We start from the raw sequence: 13,608 nt of genomic DNA on the forward strand, positions 1-13,608 counted from the left end.
AACAATTCCCCGTTGCCTGAGCTGTGTCCCCATTCCCACCCAGCCGAGCTGTGATTCCTGCAGAGCTTCCCCTGGGGCTGTCCCGTGCCCTGCAGCCCAGGACACCCGTTATTCCCTGAGGGACCCTGCTCCAGAGCTGGGAGCTCCCAGGCCGCTTTTGGGGTCTCTGCAGGGGGGTCCCACCATGGAAGAGGTGGATTCCCGCTTCCTGCACCTGCTGCAGCCCATCCGGGACCTCACCAAGAACTGGGAGGTGGACGTGGCTGCCCAGCTCGGCGAGTACCTGGAGGAGGTAACGGGCTCACCCCCGAGCCCCTCGTGTCCCCTGCCCCTCCTTTTCTCTCTCCTTTTTCTTCATCTTCTTCCTTTTATCCCTCTCTGCTTTATTTTCTCCCTTTTTATCCCTCTTTTTCTTCCTTTTATTCATCTTTCCCCCTCTTTTTCTCCCTCTTTTTATTCCTCCTTTTCTCTCTTTTCCCTCCTTTCCTTTTCCCCCTCATTTTCCCTCCTTTTCTCCATCTTTTTATCCCTCTCTTTCTCCCTCCTTTCCTCCCCACCACGGCACCGTTTTCCCAGGTGAATCCCGGGGCCATCCAGCCGGGGTGGTGGTCTTGGGGACAATGACACCTTTCCCAGGCTCTCTGCCACCTCCCCTCATCCCTGTCCCTGTGGCACCCCAGGCTCAGCCTCTCCTCCCTGCTTGTGAGGAACACATTTAAAGAGAATTCCCAAAACCTCACAGAAAACTCGCACAGTTTTACACAGCTGCATGCAGACACTGAAATGAGGGGTGCTGACTTAAAGCCATGAAATAGAACATTGCTGGGAGAGAGACTCAACAAGGGACAAGTTTCAAAACATGGCCTTGCAAAAGAGTTTTAAAGAATTAAAATTTTAATTTAATTAGATTTTAATTAGAAAGGTAATTTTAGAGAATTACAACTGGGAAAGACGCATGGTGGCAAGACCACATGGAGTGAAAATGGAAGTGATTAGCGTTAGAATTCACAGCAATATTAGAATTAACATAATGAATTCACAGCAATATTAGAATTCACATAATGAATTATAAGTGATTAGTGTTGGAACCAACAGCAATATTGTGTGGCAGAAGCCAATTGGCTGAAAAGCGTTTATAAGGTATTGTAAGCAGGAAATAAGTTAGCTTTCAGTAGAACAGCGTTGAGTTTTGCATCTCCTATGTCTCACCCTTCGTTGAGGCTGCTAACAGAATAAAACCTTCCCAAGCCCCTCTCAGTTGCCCCAAGTCTGTCCAAGCTAAACCAAAACCCACCCCTGCCCCTCCCAGCTGGACCAGATCTGCGTTTCCTTCGACAATGGCAAGACCACCATGAACTTCATGGAGGCAGCGCTGCTGATCCAGGGCTCTGCCTGCATCTACAGCAGGAAGGTGAGCCCACAGCTGCTGCCTGCCCCATCCCATCCCATCCCACCATCCTGAGCCACCCCAAGTCCCCGGGCTCACCCCACAATTCCCCCTTGCCTTCACATTGCTGATCGTTCATTTCAGCTCGTCCTTCCAAAATCCGATCCCTTTGTATGTGTTGACAGCCCCAGGGAACAGCAGGAATTTTGCTGTTCTTCAGGGTGGGATATGAAATCCTATTTTGTCATGAAATTGTGGCATGTTGGAGCTTTTCTGACCACAAAGCCCTGGAATGGTTTGGGTGGGAGGGGACCTCAAAGCCCATCCAGCGCCACCGTGGGCAGGGACACCTTCCACTGTCCCAGGCTGCTCCAATTCCAGAGATTTCCCCAAGTCTGGCTGTGGAACAGCTGAAAAAAACGGAAAAGAGCACCAAACCCCATGGAACTGACCTCCATTATGGGAGGGCAGGGGGAGCCCCTCAGGTGGAGGGGCTTTCCCAGGAGCTGCTCCCCCCTTCCCCAGCCCCAGGTGCTGTTTTCCAGGTGGAATACCTGTACATGCTGGTCTGCCAGACACTGGACTGCATCTCCAAGAAAAAGTGAGTGGGATTTTCCCTTCCCAGAGGGGAATTTGTCCTGCAGAATCCTTGCTCTGGGTCTGTCCTGGTGCTGCCCTGATCCTGGGCCATCCCCACTCCCATCCCTGCCCTGGGAGGTGCATCCCAGGCTTAGGAATGCCATCACAGGGATAGCACACAAAACCAGGGATGGTTTTCCTTCTGGTTCATGGGGATTCAGGAGTCCAGAGGAGCCTGAGGGAGCCTTTTCCAAAAGGAAAATCCCTTTGGAATGTGCTGCCAGCTCCTTTGGACTTTCACACTGACATGAACAAGAGGGAAAACCCCACTGGTGTTTTTTTGGGGATTTTCCCACGTGGAGGGGCCACAGCAGGGCTGGAGGGACCCTTTGCCACCATTTCCATGGATCCTGAGCCCGTTTTTCCCTAGGAGGGAGAAGCTCCCCACTTCCCTGGGCCCCGACGGCCGCGATGCCGACGCCACCTTCACGGACAAGGAGGAGGAGGTGAGGCGTGCCCTGTGCTCCCCGTCCTGCTCCAGAAGGTCCCTCTGCCACCTGGGGTGACACTGGGGGGGCTGTCCTGCAGTTCCTGTCCCTGGATGACATCCCAGAAACCAGCCAGGCCAGTGTGGACATGAGGAGGGATCAGCAGCCTGCCGTAAGAGAAACCAGTTGCATTTTATGCCTCTTTTTATTTCTCCTTTCCCTCCTTTTACTCCTCTGTTTATCCCTCCCTCCTTTTCTCCTTCCTTTTTTCCTATATTCCCTCTTTTTATTCTTCCCTTCCCCCCTCCTTTTCTCCCTCTTTTTCTCCCTTTTATCCCTCTTTTTATCCCTCCCTTTCCTCTATCTTTTTTCCTCCTTTTCTTCCTTTTATCCATCTCTTCCCCCTCCTTTTCTCCCTTCCTTTCCCTCTCCTTTTCTCTCTCCTTTTTCCTTCTTCCTTTTCTCCATCTTTTTATCCCTCCCTTTTTCCCTCCTTTCCTTCCCTCCATGGCACCATTTTCCTGAGTGAATCCCGGGGCCATCCAGCCAGGGTGGTGGCCTTGGGGACAATGACACTTCTCAGGCTCTCTGCCACCTCCCCATCCCTTCCCAGGCCGTGAACATCGTTCCCCTGACCCCGATGTCCCTGGTGCCCCCGGAAGAGGGGGAGAAGAAGGATAACCCCCTCCTGAGGTGCCACTCCTGGGATTGTCCCGTGTCCCCTCCCCTGCTCCAGTCCCTGGGTGGGATTGTCCCGTGTCCCCTTTCCTGGGTGGGATTGTCCCGTGTCCCCTCCCCTGCTCCAGTCCCTGGGCGGGATTGTCCCGTGTCCCCTGCCCTGCTCCAGTCCCTGGGCGGGATTGTCCCGTGTCCCCTTTCCTGGGTGGGATTGTCCCGTGTCCCCTGCCCTGCTCCAGTCCCTGGGCGGGATTGTCCCGTGTCCCCTGCCCTGGGTGGGATTGTTCCATGTCCCCTGCCCTGCTCCAGTCCCTGGATGGGATTGTCCCGTGTCCCCTTTCCTGGGTGGGATTGTCCCGTGTCCCCTGCCCCGCTCCAGCCGGGGTCCCTCAGCACAAACACACGATTCCTGCTGGGATCTGTGGAGGAGCAGGAAGATCCCGGGATGCGCGGGGCCATCCAGGCCAGTCCCGTGCTGCTGGGAGGGCCGGGCTGCGCTGGGCCGGCGCAGGGGCCGGCACAGGGGGCGCCGGGGACCCTGGGGACAGCGCCGTGCCGGTGTCCCCGCAGCCGGCGCGGCGAGGTGCTGGCCAGCCGCAGGGATTTCCGCATGAACACCTCCACGCCCCACGCCTCCGGCGCCTTCCTGCTGGAGCTGGCCGGGCTCTCCCCCACCCACCCGCAGCAGGAGCAGCGCCTGGGGACAGCCACAGGTACCGGCGGCTCTGGGGTGGCTGTGCCGCTGCCAGTGGCGCTGCCAGGACTCAGCTGTCCCCGTCCCCGCAGCAGCTCTGGGATCCAGCCCCGCGGAGCGTCCGAGCGCCGGCGCGGCCCTGGCGCGGGCGCTGAGCTTCCGCGAGGAGGCAGGTGAGGGGTGGCACCTGCCAGGGGTGTCCCGGGGTCCCTCTGTCCATCCAGGAGGCTGGAGAGGAGGGTGAGGGGTGAATTCATCCCTGACAGGAGGGGACAGTCAGGACTGGGCTCTGCTCCCAGGGAACGGGGACAGGAGGAGAGGGAATGGCCTCTGGGGGGATTTTGGGGAAATTCCTCCTGGGAAGGGCTGTGCAGCCCTGGCACAGGGGTGGGGTCCCCATCCCTGGAGAGGTTTAACATCTCTGTGGATGTGGCGCTTGGGGACATGGGCAATGGTGACCCTGGGAATGCTTTGGATTTGGGCTCTGAGGGATTTTCCAACCCTACCAACTGCACCATTCCCTGCTCCTGCACTCTGCTGCCCCTGCCCTGGCAGGAGAAGCACCTGGGGAGATTCCTTGGCAGACAGGGTGGGAATGGGGGGTCCTGGAAGCTTCTCCAGCCTCTGCCCATTCCAACCCCTCCAGATGCTGCAGGACCTGACGATGACGACGTTCCTGGGGCCCCCCTGGGGGATGACATGGAAGTGACCCCGGTCCCTAACAAACACATCATGGCTCAGAGGGTCTGTGTGGGCAGGGGCTTGGGGGGCTGCCTGTGCTCCTTCCCTGGATCCCTGGAGCCCCATAGCCCCTCACTCCTTCCCCAGAGCCCCTCACTCCTTCCCCACCCCAGCCCTTCCCTGCCCCCAGTCCCTCACTGTCCCTCTCCGTGTCCCCCAGAGCACGCCCCAGACCCGGGGGTACATCCTGCGGGAGAGACCCCCCAGCCAGGACCCCAAAGCCCTCAGCAAGGTAAGGGGGGGCCTGGAGCCAGGGAGATCCCAAATCCGGGCATTATGGGACCCCCGGGATGCCCAGAGCCCCTGCCCATCCTCACCCCTGTGCCAGGAGGAGCCCAATCCGTGGCAGAGCCTCGACCCCTTCGGAGACTCCGAGGAGAAGCCCTTCAGGAAAGGTATTTTTGGGGAAGCTGGGCAGCTCCAGGGGAGCAGGGACAGCATGGCCTGTGGTGGGTCATCCCTGGCCATGCGTCCCTCTGTGTCCCAGCCCCACAAGGGGTCATTCCCAGCCCCATATCCCTCAGTGTTCCCAGCTCCATGGTGGGTCCTTCCCAATCCCACGGGAGGGTCATTCCTGGCTGTGTGTCCCTCACTGTCCCCAGTCCCACAGGGGGACATTCCCAGCTCATGGAGGGTCATTCCCAGCCCCACAGGGGGACATTCCCAGCCCCACAGGGGGACATTCCCAGCTCATGGAGGGTCATTCCCAGCCCCACAGGGGGACATTCCCAGCTCATGGAGGGTCATTCCCAGCCCCACAGGGGGACATTCCCAGCTCATGGAAGGTCATTCCCAGCCCCACAGGGGGTCACTCCCAGCCCCACATCCCCATGGCAGGTCCTTCCCAGCCCCACACTGGATCACTCCCAGCCACACTGGACATCCTCAAGTGTCCGTGTCCCCACGCTGGGTCATTCCAGCCCACGACATCCAGAGGGGCCCCTTCCCCTTCCCAGCCCCTGGCGGTACCTGCACACCTGGTGTCACCGTTGTCACCTGCAGGGAGGCCCTTCCTGGTGCCACACGGCCTGGATGATGTGGTAGGAGGCAAGAGGAAGAGGAGGGGCCCGAGGAAGCTCCAGGATTTCACGAGATGGTTCTCTGCAGCCTGTGAGTGATTGCTGTGGGATTGGGATCCAAAAGGATTTAAAAATCTTTAACAGCCATGTGCATGTGGCACTTGGGGACTGGGGGGGACTTGATGGTCTCGGAGGGTTTTTCCAACTTCGATAAATCCATGGAATTTCCATCCAATAATTATTCCTGATCTGCTCCCCCCAGACAACAACATCACGGAGGGGCGGAAAACCAGGAGGAAAGGTCCCACCTTCGCAGGTGAGGGGACACGGGCAGGGACACATTCCCTGTCCTGGGGGACACCAGGGATGGGATCCTGCAGTGGGGAGGGCATGGAGGGGAAGGACACCTCAAAACTGGGAGGAATGGACACCAGCTCCTGCAGAGGAGAAGGGCCTAGGATGCCTGGGGGGGTTCTGCTTTGGGGGGTGCACAGGGGCCATCCCAAATGCCTGTTCCCAACCCCTGCAGACCTGGAGGTGCTCTACTGGCGGCAGTTCAAGGAGCGGCTGGCGGCGCACAGGAAGCTCCAGAGCCGGGGGGTGAGTGGGCTGGGGGCTCAGCTGGAGGGCTGGGGGGCTCCAGCACCCCCTTACCATACTCTGGGGGTGCTCAGGGCTGTTCCTCCCCCCAGGAGCTGCTGAGGGAGCCAGAGCCAGAGCTGGAGCAGGAGCGTGGCATCGACAGCGAGGAAGGGGCAGGTGCTGGAACCCAAAACCCCAAATCCCCCCAGCCTGGGGAGCCTTTCTTTCCCTCCTTGGGGTCTGGGGGGGGGTCCCAGAAGGTTGAGGGGGTCTCAGGGGGCACTGAGGGGTGTTCCCATCCTGGCAGACAATGATTTTTTGGAGTATGAGGACATGGAGCCTGGAGTGCCGGAGGAGCTGGAGGAAGGAAACCTGGGTGAGCTGCTGACCCTTCCCTCCCCAATTCCCACTATCCCATCTATCCCCACTCTGTCCCCTCTCCCTCCCATGGGGTGGCAGGGTGCTGTCCCCCCCATTCTGGTGACCCTTTTTCCCACAGACCCCCCTGAACCTGGCTACGAGGAGCTGGTTCGCAGGAACGTGGTAGGTGCCGGTGTGGGGACCTGGGGGTGACTCCAGGCGGCCAGGGTGTCCCAAGAGGCTTGGGGGTGTCCCCAGGAGGCTTGGGGGTGTCCCCATTGCTGTCCCTGTCCCCAGGAGCTGTTCATGGCCAGCTCCCAGAAGTTCGCGCAGGAGACGGAGCTGTCGCAGCGCATCCGGCAGTGGGAGGAGCGCGTGGAGCCGCTGCTGCAGGAGCAGGCACGGACCCGGGCTGGGCTGGCACCTGGGGGGCACTGCCCGGGCTGGGCAGGGGGCTGGCACTGCCCTGCTCACCCCTGAGCCTCTCTGCTCACACCTCAACTCCCAGTACCTGCCCCCTCTTCTCTGCCCACCCCTGAGCACCCCATACCCACCCCAGAGTCCTTTGCCCACACTTGAGCACCCCCTGCCCCTCCGAGACCACTGCTGCCCACCCCGACCCCTCACACCTGCAGGAGTCTCGTGCCCCATTCCATGTCCGTGGGCAGGGGCTGGCACTGACAGGTGACACTCCCTGTGCCCTCCCTGTCCCCCAGGAGAGCCGTGTCCCATTCAATGTCCGAGCCTATGGGCTGGCACTGACCAGTGACACCCCTGTCCCCTCCCTGTCCCCTCCCTGTCCCCCAGGAGAGCCGTGTCCCATTCAATGTCCAGGCCTATGGGCTGGCACTGACCAGTGACACTCCCTGACCCTGCCTGTCCCCCAGGAGAGCCGTGTCCTGTTCGATGTCCGGGCCTATGGGCTGGCACTGACCAGTGACACCCCTGTCCCCTCCCTGTCCCCCAGGAGAGCCGTGTCCCGTTCGATGTCCGGGCCTATGGGCTGGCACTGACCAGTGACACCCCTGTCCCCTCACTGTCCCCTCGCTGTCCCCCAGGAGAGCCGTGTCCCGTTCGATGTCCGGGCCTATGGGCTGGCACTGACCAGTGACACCCCTGTCCCCTCACTGTCCCCTCGCTGTCCCCCAGGAGAGCCGTGTCCCGTTCGATGTCCGGGCCTATGGGCTGGCACTGACCAGTGACACCCCTGTCCCCTCACTGTCCCCCAGGAGAGCCGTGTCCCGTTCGATGTCCGGGCCTATGGGCTGGCACTGACCAGTGACACTCCTGTCCCCTCACTGTCCCCTCGCTGTCCCCCAGGAGAGCCGTGTCCCGTTCGATGTCCGGGCCTATGGGCTGGCACTGACCAGTGACACCCCTGTCCCCTCACCGTCCCCTCCCTGTCCCCCAGGAGATCTGTGTCCCGTTAATGTCTGAGCCTATGGGCTGGCACTGACCAGTGACACCCCTGTCCCCTCCCTGTCCCCCAGGAGAGCCGTGTCCCGTTCGATGTCCGGGCCTATGGGCTGGCACTGACCAGTGACACCCCTGTCCCCTCACTGTCCCCTCCCTGTCCCCCAGGAGAGCTGTGTCCCGTTCGATGTCCGGGCCTATGAGCTGGCACTGACCAGTGACACCCCTGTCCCCTCACTGTCCCCCAGGAGAGCCGTGTCCCGTTCGATGTCCGGGCCTATGGGCTGGCACTGACCAGTGACACCCCTGTCCCCTCACTGTCCCCTCCCTGTCCCCCAGGAGAGCCGTGTCCCGTTCGATGTCCGGGCCTATGGGCTGGCACTGACCGAGCGCTGCGCAGAGCTGGGCCGGTGGCACTCGCTGGCCAGCCTGGTGGCCGGGCAGCCCCCGTTCGAGGTGTGCCGCTACCTGCTGGCCTCGCTGCAGCTGGTAAGGCTTTGGGGGCTCCCTGGGGGGTGGCTGGGGGTGCCAGGACCCCCGGCCACCCCCTGTCCCTCCCCAGGCCAACGACGGAGAGGTGGAGCTGGCGCAGGAGCCGGGGCTGGAGGAGGCGCTGGACACGGCGCGGCTGCGGCTGCTCTCGACCCGCCCGGCACACGAGAGGTTCCAGCACTTGCAGCTGCCCTCCCAGAGGGACCCCGGCCCCAAATAAAACCCCCTTGGCTAAGGAGAGGCCTCTTCTCTTGGGGGGGTGGGGGTGCCACAGGATTCAGCCACACAAGGATTGTGGGGAGTCCCTCTGCCCACCCAATTTTTGTCTCCCTTTGGGAAGGGGTCACTTGACTCACCTATGCTGAGCCCCCTGCGCCATGGGACACTCCTGGGGGGCTACAGGGGTCCCTCCCTGCATGTGACACTGCTGGGGGGCAGTGGGGTCTGGTGGGCGTCTCTCCACCCACGTTCTCCCCCTTCACAGGACACATCTGGGGGTCGCTCCACCTGCCCATTCAAAACCCTCCTCATCCCAGACCATTCCTGGGGACACTGGGGGCTGTCAGCTGTCCCCTCTGCCATGTGACACCCTTGCAGGCTGTGGGCTCTGTCCCCCCCACAGGACACACCTGGGGGACACTGGGGGCTGTAAGCTGTCCCTACTCCACCATGTGACACCCCTGTAGGGTGCAGGCTCTGTCCCTCCCATGGGACACACCTGGGAGCTGTCTGCTGTCCCATCTCTGCCATATGACAGCCCTCAGAGAGTGTGGGCTCTATCTCTCCCACAGAACACACCTGGGGGACACTGGGGGCTGTCAGCTGTCCCCCTCTATGTGACACCCCTGCAGGGTGTGGGCTCTATCAGGGCTGTCTCTCCCACAGGACACTGGGGGCTGTCAGCTGTCCCTCTCCATGTGACACCCCTGCAGGCTGTCAGGGCTCTGTTCCCCCCACAGAACACACCTGGGGGACAGTGGGGGCTGTCAGCTGTCCTCCATGTGACACCCCTGCAGGCTGTCAGGGCTCTGTCCCCGCCATGGGACATACCTGGGGGACAGTGGAGACTGTCAGCTGTCCCTCCCCCGCCATGTGCCCCCCCGCACCCCAAATCACGACAGACCCCACTGCGGGAAGGGGGTCACGGCCGTTTATTGCCCTTCCGCGGGGGGCAGCGGCTCGTAGGCGTCCATGTGTCCCCTGACGCTCCTCGCCACCTCCTCGGCCGTGCGGGAGCGGCTGTAGCAGTCCCGGAAGATGCCGTCGGGATCCACGAGGAACGTGAGCACCGAGTGATCCACCACGTAGTCGCCGTCGGCGTCGCGGGGCCCGGCGCTGACGTAGACGCGGAAGGCGGCGGCGGCGGCCCGCACCTGCTCGGGGGTGCCGGTGAGCCCCAGCAGGCGCGGGTGGAAGTCCCGCAGGTACCGCGCCAGCGCCGCCGCGTCGTCGCGCTCGGGGTCCACGGTGACGAAGAGCGGCTGCAGCGGCGGCAGCGCCGGATCGCGCTCCAGCAGCTCCACGGCGCGGCTCAGCTTCTCCAGCTCCTCGGGACACACGTCGGGGCAGTGCGTGAAGCCGAAGTACAGCAGCACCCAGCGGCCCAGGAAATCCGCCTTGCTCCGCGCCGCCCCCGACGTGTCCTGCAGCTGGAAGTCGCCCTGGCCCAGCGCCAGCTGGCGGAGCTGCCGGAGGCGGCGGGAGCGCTGCTGCCGCTCCTTCTGGTGCCGCAGGTACAGCCAGCCCGCGGCCGCCGCGCCCGCCACCGCGCCCGCCACCGCCAGGCGCCGCCGCAGCGGGAGCCGCGGGGCGGCGGGAGGCACGGCCAGGCGGCGCCGGGGGTGGCACGGGGCCGGGCACGGCCGCGGGCACAGCTGCGGGATGGGGCGCAGGGACCGCAGCATCGCTGGGGCTGTGGGGAGGGGCGAGAGGGGGTCAGGGGGCGGGAGCTGCCCCGGGGTCCGCCGCCCGCGGTGGGTTTTGATCTCAGTCCTGCGCCCCAAGTGCCCTCTGGCCTCTCATCCCACCCCTCCTGATGCCCTTGGACACCAACCCTATTCCCCAAATGCCCCCTGACCCCTCATCCCACCCCTCCTGATGCACTCGGACACCCCACTCTTTCTCCCAAATGCCCCCTACCCAATACCCTGCTGGTCTTGAAGCCCCCACTCTGTTCCCCAAATGCCCCCTGACCCCTCATCCCACCCCTCCTGCTGCCCTTGGACCCCAACCCTATTCCCCAAATGTCTCCTGGCCTCTCATCCCACCCCTCCTGATGCCCGTGGACCCCAATCCTATTCCCCAAATGCGCCCTGACCCCTCATCCCACCCCTCCTGATGCACTTGGACACCAACCCTATTCCCCAAATGCCCCCTGACCCCTCATCCCACCCCCCCGATGCCCTTGGACCCCACTCTTTCTCCCAAATGCCCTCTACCCAATACCCTGCTGCTCTTGGAGCCCCCAGTCTGTTCCCCAAATGCCCCCTCACCTCTCATCCCACCCCTCCTGATGCCCGTGGACACCAACCCTATTCCCCAAATGCCCCCTGACCCCTCATCCCACCCCTCCTGACACCCTTGGACCCCAGCCCTATTCACCAAATGCCCCCTGGCCCCTCATCCCACCCCTCCTGATGCCCTTGGACCCCAACTCCTGTCACACCCCCGTCCCCCTATCCCGTGCCCTGCTGCTCTTTCCCCCCAGCCCAAATGCCCCCTAACCGCCTCATCCCACTCCTCCTGATCCCCTTGGACCCCAACCCTGCCCCCCAATACCCCCTGCCCCCTCCCGTACCTGCTGTTTCCCCGCCGCCCTCCAGCCCAAACGCCCGGTGACCCCGCGTCCTGCGGCCCTCGGCGCCCCATCGCCGACCCTGTCCCTGGGAGCCCCGCTCTGCCCCTCAAACGCCCCCGACCCCTCATTCTGCCCTCCCCGCCACCCGCGGTGTGCAGTCCCCGCTGACCTTTGGCTCTGCCCGGTCCCCCCGCGCCCCGTCCGCCGCCGCTCCCGCCCGGACCGCCCGCGCCGCCGCCGCCGGAACCGGAAATACCGGGAGGGGGCGGGACCACAGCGAAAAGGGGCGTGACCACAACGGGGTGTGGCCTACAGAGTGCGCGTACAATGCGGGCGGGGTGTTGTCAAAACAGAGGGGCGTGGTCAGTGCGAGGGGCGTGGTCAGGCCCTCGTGCACTCTCCCCTTCCACCACTAGGTGGCGCCCCCGCCCCGCGCCGCTGCCCTCAGAACCGCGGGGGGGCGAATCGCGACATGGCCCCGACATCGCGACCACCGCGCTTTATTGTGAGTCCCGGCATGGCCCGGGGAGGGCTCCCGAGGGCACGATGGTCTCGGCCACCAGCGGCGGCGGGTCCCGGGGGGGCTCCGGGCCGAGGCACAGCGCGTCCTGCAGCTCGCGCCGGCCCTCCGCGCCGAGGCTGCCCTCATGGTGCACCCGCAGCCAGGGCTCGCCTGAGGGAGCGGGACAGGGGGATCACCGGGGGCGCTGATCCCCCCAGATAAACCCCCCAACGAGGGCTCGCCTGAGGGAGCGGGACAGGGGGGTTATTGGGGACCCTGATCCCCCCAGATAAACCCCCCAGCCAGGGCTCGCCTGAGGGAGCGGGACAGGGGGGTCACCGGGGGCGCTGATCCCCCCAGATAAACCCCCCAACCAGGGCTCGCCTGAGGGAGCGGGACAGGGGGTATCGGGGGCTCTGATCCCCCCAGATAAACCCCCCAGCTGGGCTGCACACCCAGCCGGGGCTCGCCTGAGGGAGCAGGACAGGGGGGTTATTGGGGGCTCTGATCCCCCCAGATAAACCCCCCAGCCGGGGCTCCTGAGGGAGGGGCACACGGCGGGGGTATCGGGGGCTCTGATCCCCCCAGGTAAACCCCCCAACCAGAGTGCACCCCCAGCCGGGGCTCGCTGAGGGAGGGGCACACGGGGATGCCCGTGGGGCACACGGGGTGCTGGGGGTTTCGGGGGACCCCCTCACCTGCCCGCAGGTGCTGCCCGGTGCCCACCAGCAGCTCGGCGCCCACGCGGGGGTTCACGGGGTCCCCGGCCCGCGACCGGCCCGCGCCCAGGCGGTGCAGGACCCGCGCCAGGGGCAGCGCCCGCACCTGCTGCACCCAGCCTGGGGGAGAGGGGTCCGGGGCTCAGGGACATGGGGGGACAGGGACACGGGAGGACAGGGACATGGGGGGGCAGGGACACGGGAGGGACAGGGACACGGGGGGACAGGGACATGGGGGGGCAGGGACACAGGGGGGACAGGGGCATGGGGGGGACAGGGACATGGAGGGGACAGGGACACGGGGGGACAGGGACATTGAGGGGGGACAGGGACATGGGGGGACAGGGACACGGGGGGACAGGGACACGGGGGGGACAGGGACACGGGGGGACAGGGACATGGGGGGGCAGGGACACAGGGGGGACAGGGGCATGGGGGGGACAGGGACATGGAGGGGACAGGGACACGGGGGGACAGGGAAATGGGGGGACAGGGACATGGAGGGGGACAGGGACATGGAGGGGGGTCAGGGACAGGGAGGGGACAGGGACATGGAGGGGACAGGGACATGGGGGGACAGGGACATGGTGAGGGATAGGAACACGGGGGGTAAACCCCAGCCACGGGAGGAGCAAGGGGACACGGGGAGGTCGGGAGTGGCAGGGGGATCAGGGACATGGAGGGGGGAGCCCCCGGCCTTGGCAGGGCAGGGACATTGTGGGGATCCCCAATATGGGGGTGTCAGGGACATGGGGGACACAGGGGAGAGCCCCCAACCTGGGAGGAGAACGGGAGGGGCATGGATATGACAGGGAGACCCCATCCTGAGCAGGGGTGGGGAATGGGCATCCCCCAGGGATCAGGGACAGCCCGGGGATGTGGGGCAGGGGCACAGGTGATGACCCCCAGAGTGGGGATGGGGAAGCAGGGAGCCTCAAGGGACAGGGTATGGGGCTCGGGGGTTTGGTGACCCCCAAGCACAGAGGATGGGGGGCAGGGGGTGCAGATGAGGACTCTCAGGGTGGGGGGAATAACCCAGGGTAGTCTTGAGCATCCCAGGGAGGAGCGAGGGGTGGAAAGGGTAGGAGGGGATGTGGATGGGGACAGTGGGAATGGGGGGGACCCTCAGCCCGCCGGAGGGGCACGGGGTGAGGGAG

The 13,608-nt window shown here is 64.0% G+C and overlaps 2 protein-coding genes across 2 annotated transcripts; one reads left to right on the forward strand and one right to left on the reverse strand.

The window, feature by feature from the left end:
• Positions 1-184: 184 nt before the first annotated feature.
• On the forward strand, positions 185-8,653 carry NCAPH2 (non-SMC condensin II complex subunit H2; the record flags this gene model as incomplete). Its single annotated transcript, XM_084206474.1, has 20 exons — positions 185-292; positions 1,310-1,411; positions 1,933-1,988; positions 2,397-2,472; positions 2,555-2,626; positions 3,068-3,147; positions 3,703-3,845; positions 3,922-3,999; positions 4,473-4,570; positions 4,728-4,799; positions 4,896-4,962; positions 5,570-5,677; positions 5,849-5,902; positions 6,116-6,186; positions 6,279-6,345; positions 6,476-6,544; positions 6,668-6,711; positions 6,826-6,927; positions 8,281-8,430; positions 8,504-8,653. 20 exons carry the CDS (start codon positions 185-187, stop codon positions 8,651-8,653), a joined length of 1,767 nt encoding a protein of 588 aa, XP_084062600.1.
• A 930-nt stretch (positions 8,654-9,583) lies between these two features.
• On the reverse strand, positions 9,584-10,455 carry SCO2 (synthesis of cytochrome C oxidase 2; the record flags this gene model as incomplete). The annotated part of the gene is given in 3 exon segments (XM_084205659.1): positions 9,584-10,364; positions 10,367-10,434; positions 10,437-10,455. Coding segments are annotated over 3 exon segments (867 nt in total). The 3' UTR covers position 9,584.
• Positions 10,456-13,608: the final 3,153 nt, after the last annotated feature.

Source organism: Fringilla coelebs (assembly GCF_963513975.1).
Source record: "Fringilla coelebs genome assembly, chromosome: 5".
NCBI classification, from domain to species: domain Eukaryota; kingdom Metazoa; phylum Chordata; class Aves; order Passeriformes; family Fringillidae; genus Fringilla; species Fringilla coelebs.